The following is a 9,727-nucleotide window of genomic DNA, read 5'->3' as shown; positions in this document are numbered from 1 at the left end:
ATCGCCAACCAGCAAAGGTAAAAATAGAAACGAGGGGAGTAAGGAACAGCAAGAAGCGACGAGATAGTGCCAGTCGTCGCGTAAGTTTCGAATGGTGTTGGTTTGCTGCTGTCGTTACGAGCTCGTTTCCAGTTTACAACCACTGAAAACTTCAGTTTGTTCAGTTACGGCAGGGACCCTTACGTTAGCTCACTCCTGGAACATGCTGGCGCTCGTTGCCGACTTCGTCAAATCGCTCTGACCTTGGGGAAAAAAATGCCGTAAACACCGCGCATTGACGCTCGTATCTTTCTGGTCGAAGCAGAGAGCTCGCGCGAACGGCTTTCCATACACGACACCGGCCAACTGGCATAAGTGATACTGCTACTGAAATTGAACTATTATTAACCGTAATCAAAATACGGCACATACGTACCAGTCTATATTCGTCCGTCGCGACGGGGCTGACTAGGCAGCGGTGCCGACGGCTGGGCGTTCGTCTGTTGTGGCTATCGCGGAATGGTCGCTTTCCTGTCCACCGCGTATCCCACAACTCTTGCCGCTCGTGCACTTAGAAGCATTGAGCGTTATTGTGGTGTGAGGTTGTTAAATGCAAGCCCGAGCTCCTCGGCGAGAGTTTTGTTCTCCGGATCAGGCGATTCCATGACTAGGGCTGCGGGTGCACTAGGTTTTACTAGTATTTTTAAAATGGCCGCCGTCTCGATCGACTCCCGCGTGTGGGTGCTATATGGAGTCGACATACTAAGTATCTGTTTCATGGACCGGCTCTATGACGCCATTGTACACGTCACGCAATGTTCAATTTTAGCGGGAGATTTAAAATTTTGGCTTAAATTGCCTTATTTATCAGTGAATAAAGCATCATTTGCTTCCGGGAAAGCGCTTGGGGTACTATGAAACACCTAATCTTTCGAATAAAACAAACTTTTGTTTTCTCTTCATGGCTCCTTTAAGCGAACGATCTTCCTTTACTCCTAGTTTCGTCTCTCGTATTCGCTTTGCAACCCTGATTATCCATGTTGGTCAGTTATCCGCATTACGCGGCCCTCACAAGTTCTCGTCTTCCTCTTAATTTCTGAAAAAAAGTATTGATTCGAGTTTGCTCTTTCATATCGGGTGTGCTTTTCGTATCTGTAAACGTTACTGCTATCATCCTTATTTCCATTGCTCGTTTGTCTGGGCTTAGCTTTTTTTCAGTGGCGCTCAGTAAGGAGCCACATTTCTTCCCCTCAAGTTATCACCGGCGATACGAACTAGTTGTATACCTTTCTCTTCGCCGATAGAGGGAGCTTACGGTTCATTATTCGAGCGCGCTTTCCGCAGTGCGCCCCAGCACGCAATAAATCTACGCCATATTTCACTTTCGTGTTTCGGATCATCCCTAACATCTTCTTCCAAGATTCCTTTATTGATCGGCCTCTCTAATTACGTCAAACAATTAAATACCTTACTAAGGAGAGCCCACATTTCCCAGCATTTATTGTTATTGCGTATGTGGTGCAAATATTTAATATCGTTAAATTAATACTGCAGTTCTGGTTTGATCATTATAAGTACCCTAAAGTGGCCATGAAGATAAAATAAAACTTTTCTCAGTGTACAATACCTAGCCTTTGTTAACTCAATCAGTTCCATTCCAGCCACGAAATACCTTTTTGTAACCCCCAAAAATGCAATAATTATTACAAGATTTTGGAATTTCGCGCTACAGTGACGTGTTATGGCCAGGGGGGGTGTAATAGGGGCCAACAGTAAAAACATAGTTGTCAGAATAGGCAGAATCTGAGCTAGTTGGATGATAATTTATTAAAGACTGGTCAGCCTAAATTTAACTCAGGACACAGACAACGACGAAAGACGAAGCACAAGCGCTGACTGCGACTGCAGTTGGCTTTCGACTGCACTTTGTCAACTGCAATTTGTCAACTGCACTTTGTCAACTGCACTTGTCAACTGCAATTTGGCTTTGAAGTAATACGATCAAACAGAATTAGAGGCCCGCTACAATCGTTCAATCATTATTCATGGCGGTGGCTTAGGTGCTTCCGGAGTCCAAGGACGCGGGTTCGATTCCCGGCCGCCGTCGCCGCTTTTCAGATGGAGGCGAAATGCGAAAATGGCCCTGTGTTCGAGATTTCGGCGCACGTTAAAGATCCCCAGGTGATCGAAATTAATCCGGAGCCCTCCACTGCGGGGCGTCTGATCGCTTGTGTAACGTCGGTGCCGTAAACCCCACAGTCACTAATCAGGTCGGATTCCGCCAAATTACACTAACAAGGTTTTGTGTCGTCATAGGCAAATCGTGGGCTACGAGTCACCACTGCGTCATTTGTTTTCATTTAGTATCAAGATTATTTGTTTCGGGGTTGCGGTCTAATTGTTGTCATTGTTATCGATACAAGGTAGAAGAAAACTTGTATTTTCCCTTCAGGAACGATTCCACTTAAAGTGGTGCATAGTGATATTTTGCCATTTTGTTTCTCATTTAAGTTGAGAACATTAGGTGTAAAGGACACAAAAAATACCGTTATGTTGTTCTTTATTCCTACTTTTTCAAAGTTCATCGCAACAATGTTTCAGTGCCTTAGCATTGGTACAGTAAAGACAGTATATCAACAAAAAATAAATAAAGTGGTCTTCGCGCAGTGGTACCGCGAAGAGTTTAATCCTTAACGAACGTAAAGATTAATCTACTAATTAAGCCAAGCCCACGCATACATATTCACGCGAAACGTTTCTAGAAGCTTCTGTAAGAGTTGCTGAAGCGTTGTAAATCTGCCGGCTCTCACCAGCCACTGAGACAATGCCAGCGCCCGAGTGCCGAGTTGGCCTTTGTCATAAAGCATCCCTGTTAGTTACGGCCCCAGAAACACTACTTTCCTCTCTGCGTTGCCGCCTGGATGTCGACGTGTGAGCTGCGCAAGCTGATCGGAGAGGATCAGCGGCGCCACGATAACGACTAAGAATGAACAAGGGGCGCCCGAAAGCGAGGCTAGAAAGATAGAGGTTGGCGCCTCCGAAGCGCACCGATCTTCTGCTGTGCTGAAAACGCACCTGAGCTGCACACCTTTCCGCCGCGCGCACTTCACGAGACAAAGTGGGTCTAAATATCTGTAACTGCCGCAGTTATCCTCTCTCTTTATTAGCAGCCCCACTAAGCGGCGGCCAGGCGCCGGTGGAGCCGATTAGCACGTCGAGACGGTCGTAACACTACTGAGTACATTACCTCATTGTTTGCTGAGGTATCAGCATAGCTCCTTGCTTTATGCCTTGGGCGCTGCCGTATGTTTAATCTGCTCACACATCGTGCAAGGCGGAGAATACGCCAGTCTTCCCGAGGCGGCCGTGCGAGGCAGTCGCGTTGAAGAAGAAGGCCAGCTTCACAGCCTGCCTCTATCCGGCTGCGCGGTTCAACGGGAGGACTCAAACTAGGAAGGGGACGACGAAGGAACACCGCGCTGAGGCCACCACACCGCGCCCTTGGAAGCGGTTCCCCGCCCTTGGTCTTTGCGGCATTCTAAGGCACAGGGGCCACCATGAGTGAAGAGGTCGAGTCGACCGGCTCCCGCACCCGCTCTCCGAGCCCCCGCGCTGTGCAGCACAGGAGAGCAGACGAGGACAGCGAGGACGAGTACGCCAAGTTGTCGCCCTTCTCCGACGGCATCATGGCGGTCATCGGCTCTCAAAATAGGCCACACATCTGCTACAAGTACCCGGTAAGAGCTCCTCGCTCGCCTGCAGGCTTGTGGACTGGGATCATCAGCAGCAGCTTCTGGCCCTTTACGAGACCGGTGCGTGTGTTTGGAATAGCTGCCAAGTCGTGTTAGCACTGAGCTGGAAATTGACGCTCCATATCCGGAACGAACGTCGAAGAGAGAAGGTGTTGAAATTAGGCAGGCAGCGTTAGGCTAGGATAATGGTTTGGTTTCGTTGCAGGCTGTGAGCAGTGCGGATAAAATAAAAAATTACCAACCGTAGTCATACGTTGCTTTTAAGCGGCGGCTTACAGGAAGCGTTTATGTACGTACGTAAATGTGCTGCCTGGAATTAGGTTAGACTAAGAAATCTAACCAGCCAAGCAATAGACTGAGAAATTAATAATGTATGAGAGAATAATTAGTTGATCAATGGCGGCGGAAATAAGAGAATGTACGATCACCCGAAATACGGTTACCGTATCTACCCGATTCTAACGCGCACTTTTTTAACGAAAAAATAGGCCGAAAAATCGCATGCGCGTTAGAATCGGATACAAAACCGAAACTGCCGAAACAGCGGAAATTTCGTCCCACCCATCGCCATCGCCATCTCAAGATGGCGCCAAAGCTTTGAGCAACGATTTTTTGGACGCAGCAAGCCTAGGCGCCTAGGCTTTTCTATCGGAGTTCACGCAAATCGTCAAATTGTTTCACTTGCTCGCTTGATAACAGCAATGGCAGCAGCGGCTTCCACGCGTTGAAAACGAGCGGTCGGCTGAAGCGTGCACCTCTGGAGAAGCTCTCGGGATGGGCGTGCGAAGCGTGGGCCACGATCCCATAGACCATGGTTGAACGTTCGTTCAGAGTGTGGCATCGCGAACGCGCTTGAAGGCACCGAGGCCGAGATGTTGTGGTCAGCGGAGGGCGACGAAGAGGGAGATGCGTGAGATTACTTCGGGAAATAAATCGCCCATTTCTCTCGCATTCGTTTGTCTGGGTCCCAAAGTCCCGTGCGCGTTACAATCGGAGGTTCAAGATTTTTCGGTTGTTTTTTTTTTTGCCAGGAAAATCGGGGGCGCGTTAGAATCGGGGGCGCGTTAGAATCGGGTAAATACGGTACAGGGTATAATGATCTCATTCGTTTGAGAAAACCAAAAAAAAAAAAAAAAAACGGCCGCACTTATTCCTGGGTTCTAGGCATGCTATGCACGAGAGTAAATTTTTTCACAATAAGAAGGTAGCATAATTGACATGCTTGTTCGCTGCTTCGCCTACCTTGCCAGGAAGATATATTTCTGTTATTTGTTCAGTTCATTTATTACGTTATGTCAATGAAGTGCGTTACAAGGAGCACTGGTAATGAAATTGTAACAAACTGTACAATGAAATGGGGCCATATTAAAAGCGTAGTCGTGTATGGTCGCCTTGAAGTTCCGGGCAGTAATTGATGCGATGGAAGCAGGAAGGGAGCCTAATATGAGCTTATGCGCCCGAATAAGTTCACTAGATGATTTGTACGGCAGCTTGGATGCCTAACTTTGAAGGGATAATCGCTTCCGAATGGAATCAAGCGTGGCAACAAAAAAGCTAGTTACCCTGTAAGGGCATAACATTTTGAATCTTTTTTATGTATAGGCTTCATATGATTTACGCTTGCAATATTGGAATAATTTCACGCAATGAAGGTTGCGGAACGATTTTGAATTTTTTCCAGGCTTATAATATGACATTGAACGTTCGTGTCCCCTACAATGAAGCTTGTTTGAGTTTATGTCATCCTGATGTTTTCGAAAGAAAAAAAAAACAATTATATGGTTTCAGAGAGAAGTTACGGCGCAAATATCATGTATGGGGTTATCACTGTTTTAAACAAGACCAATGGGAGCCTGCTTAGAAACGTTGCCACAAATACTAACGCCAAGATATTTGTAAGACAAGGTCACTTTGCAAGAAAAGCATATAAGCATGTCGTTAGAGAAATTTCACACTTTTGACGTTAAACGTTTTTTTGCATTTATTTATGTTAGTGTCATTGGCTAAGTATCGCGTTAAGGAGCAGAAATTGGTCAGGAGGAGTTTTTACGGTAATTGACGCAATCATCTGCAAACACCTTTCTATTAGAGATGTCATTTGGAAAGTTATTAACGTACATTAGGCATAATTACAGCCCATAAATATAGTGTTGTTGGGCGCCTCAAGGTACGTGTCAGAGAAGTAGCTGTATTTACTAGCAGTTACAAATTCGGAGCAGTCTGTAAGAAAGCATTGAATCTGTTTACAATGGTTTCAGTTTGTATAACTCAGTTTGTATAAATTCAGTTTGTATAATTTAACTGCGGTAATTTTGTGATGCACAATTTTCGATGCTTTAGTAAAGGCACGAAAAATGCAGTACTCAAAAGAAGAGTCGATAATAAGAAATGGGACGTTTGCAAAGCAGACAAGCCCTGTTTTGTACGAATAATCTTTCCTGCATCTATGCTGATCGTCACTTAAACAGAAATTATTTTCTTAAAAAGTGACAATGTGGAAGTATATAATGTGCGCCGTCACCCTACACTGTAGGCTGATTAACACTGACGCGTAATTTCGGAAATATAAGCATCACTTGATTTTTGAAGAGGAACAAAGTTTGCCACATAACAGTCACCCGGAAGACAATGGAATTCCAAAGGATGCGTGAAAAGCTTAAATGAATCACAGATAAATAAACGGAGATATTGTGTTGTGCCACTGCCCAAATGCCATTTTCAACTGAAGAATGGATAATTTCATGCTTTCAATCATTGAATGGTCCCAACACAATCAAATATGATTAATTGTTATACTAAAAATTGTTGCTTGGGGTTTCATATAAAGGGCTGTGGTTTAAACAAACGGAGATCAAAACCGAGATCTTAAATCAACGCAGCACTTTCGTTTGGGCAGGTGGTTGTTATTGTCAAGGGTTGATTTTATCATCGTTTTTATATCCGCCTATCGTGCGCTTATGTTCCTCCACATTCATTGCAATCAGTTAGAGAATGGTTTGTTGGTGATTATTTTCTTCTGCGATGGATTATGGGCGTCCGTATTCACCACCCGCTTGAAGACGAGCAACCATTTAGCGGAGTTGTAGGTTTGCTTTGCTTTTCTAAAATTTTGTTTTTTTAAAGCGGAACTGTATTTCTGTGCCCCCCCCCCCAAAGACTTTTGATGTCCCTGCTTCAAAACTCCCAGTTCCCTCTGTGAGGAGGCAAAGCAAACGAGTAAGGCGGGAAGCTTCCCGATGGGCCGCGCCGAGATTGCAGCTGCGTAGTAAAGCATTTAGAGTCGAATAAGAAATATTAAGATGAATTGAGGTATAATAATGGTTCTTAAGATACTTCATAGCTAACTGAGGTAGATTAAGGTAGTTTAAGGTTTCTTAAGCTAGAATGTGGTGAATTGGGTAGATTCGGGCGGGATAAAATTATTAGACTCGATTGATGTGGGTTAAATGGATTAAGGGGAATTAAGGTTGTTCAAGAGTGATGGTGGGGGCTTGGAATATGTTAGGGTAAACAAAGATAAAATGATATAAAAAGGGTATTGGTAAACAAAAGTGTAATAGAGTAAATTAGGCAAGACAAAATTACTTCTAGGTAACTGGGAGTTTTGGAGAGTTTTACGTGAAATAAGAATGATTAAATTGGGTTACATGAATTTATTTTTTATTTATTCAGAATACCTTTCAAGGCCCCAGTGAGGGGGCATCACATAGGAGGTTTACAGTTGCACATATATTGCATAAAAGTAACAAAGAAATAAAAAAAACAAAAAGGGAAATATTCAAACTGAAAACGCAAATAAATACACAGATTGTGACCTTGGAAATAAAGATTAGGCAAAATTTCATACATAATAACAATAAAAAAAGACACGAATACAATACAAATGGTTCAAATTCTAAGGCAAACATAATGTACAACCAATCAGCACAAGGAAAAGAAGGAAAATGAAAAATACAGGGCGAAAAAAGAAATTAGCACGTCTTGAAAGAAGGGAAACAAAAACACAGCATGGGAGCAAAGCATCAGATTTGCTCTTGGATTAGTTGTTGAAATTTGCCTTGTCTTTTTGAGGAGGCTTAAGACGCATGAAGCTAGATTACTGACCTAAGATGATATAAGCTAAATAAAATAGATGGTGGTACATTAACATGGATTGAAGTGTAAAAGGTTAAGCTAGTTTGGGAGCGAATGATAAGTTAGGCTAATTAAGCTAGACCGTGGATTTTTGAGGTGCATTAGACTATTAAGGTACATAAGGATAAATTGGGATGCCATGAGGTAGGTTAAGGTAGCGTAAAGTAGATTAAGTTCGGTTGAAACGTATTGAGCTGGACTTGAATTATGTAAATTGGAGTAGGATAAATAGAGCTATAAATGTCAAGGGCATTCCACCCTGCGATTCTGGATGACCAGTGGTGCAGTTTAGCACACGGGATAGAAGGGGTACTGGTATCCGTTTGTCGTTCAGGGAGGCGACACGGCACCGCGTAGTAAGGAATGCTGGATCACACTTTGAATGTTCCCATGTCTGCATTCAGGGATATATTAGGAGTAGATTTGCTCCAGTTTAAAAGCAGGTTTAGGGATAGGGTGGAGGTAGGTTAGGTAGATTGACAGAAACTTTATTGGTCACGGGATAGTGGGGAAGAACCAGCCACCTCGGCCCAGGGAACAGTTGAGAGCTGTGATGATGTGCGCCACCACTTTCCGTTGCTCGTGGAGATTCGCCGGAACAACCAGCCACTATGCGGTGTAATTGTGTGGTTGGGTATGGTTGAGGGCACTCCCACAGAATAATGTCCTGGATAGGTGAAATGAGGCTTTGGGGGCAGAGTGCAACAAGGGTGTCTGGTGTGCACTGGAACAGGTGGAGCGCAGTATGTGTGTGCCATGTATATGTTCGCGCCTGCCGAATGAGTACTTTCTCGCAACGGGTACACCCGTAGTGGAGTGGTGGAAACATGTGACTCGTGCTCAGAAAGCCTGCTACTGTGGGGAGTGAAGGGGGAGGGCAAGAATTCCTGTCGCGGGCGTCGACAGGAGAGCTTTGCGGTAAAGCTGATGACCGCGTTCGTTCCCGTGGATGGCGGTTTGGTCAGCGATTTGAAAGCCTGTGTGACCAGGGATCGAGTGCACGTGAAAAGGCCCTTTAGCATTGTTGAGAAGGAAAAGGAAAGCTAGGTTGGGTTTGAGGTTACGTTTTTGGTGTGCGCTTGCGGTTAAGCTACATCAACGTTTTGGTTTAGGTTTAAACGTAGCTTACGTTACTTTAGATATGTTGTTAATCTACCTAAATTCAACCCAAGCCTCCTTAAAAGAACGGACAACCGATTTGGAGTATTATATGCTCTCTGTCACACATAAAAAGGCATCACTTGTAACACCTTGAACCGAAACAGTTTCCATGATAGGGGCCGGAAACTATTAAGAGAAAATTTTAGATCTACCAGTTGTATGCTTGCTTCTAAAACGAATAGTGGCAACCATGACATTGAGCGATGCGAAAACATACTTTTAACTGCACGTGGTATAAAAAGAGGTATTTAAAAGTTGTCCCCAGCGAAAACAATAACAGAATGCAGTCTTTCCTGTTCCTTTATGCAGTTTTTTTATTACGCATTGAAATCAACAAAGTATTTTTGTATACCTGCGATGGTGGCACATTTACACACTGCGTGGAGCCACATCTAAAATTTCAGAAAGTTTATTGCCAAATCAAAATTATTTCTGCCGGTATAGTTAGAAATCCCTTGTGGTTTCTCTATCATGTAAAACATAGTCTTCATTTGATCTAGAAGACATGGACTCCCAAAAAATCGGTTGTCTGTGCCTTCACCCATCTACATCGTCCATAATTTACCTCAATATCTTATATTTCAGTTAATTCCAAGCAACCTGTTTTAACCCAACCAAACCAGCCTCAATTCAACTCACACCATTGTAACCCAGCTAGTTCCACCTTAATCTACGTTAACCTACCTCATTCTACCTTAATT

General features: G+C 44.0%; 1 protein-coding gene across 1 annotated transcript in view; it reads left to right on the top strand.

The window, feature by feature from the left end:
* The first annotated feature begins 3,325 nt into the window (after window positions 1-3,325).
* LOC144151963 (uncharacterized) overlaps window positions 3,326-9,727 on the top strand; it is a 53,417-nt gene continuing 47,015 nt past the window's right edge. Inside the window, exon 1 of the mRNA XM_077683148.1 lies at window positions 3,326-3,716. Within this exon, the coding sequence (XP_077539274.1) occupies window positions 3,537-3,716 (180 nt within the window). The 5' untranslated portion in view covers window positions 3,326-3,536. The remainder of the gene's footprint in view (window positions 3,717-9,727) is intronic.

The sequence above is a fragment of the Haemaphysalis longicornis genome, unplaced genomic scaffold (genome assembly GCF_048455015.1).
Source record: "Haemaphysalis longicornis isolate Haplotype H1 unplaced genomic scaffold, Haemaphysalis longicornis Haplotype H1 scaffold_9, whole genome shotgun sequence".
Classification (NCBI taxonomy): domain Eukaryota; kingdom Metazoa; phylum Arthropoda; class Arachnida; order Ixodida; family Ixodidae; genus Haemaphysalis; species Haemaphysalis longicornis.
This window is presented reverse-complemented; position numbering and strand designations above follow the sequence as displayed.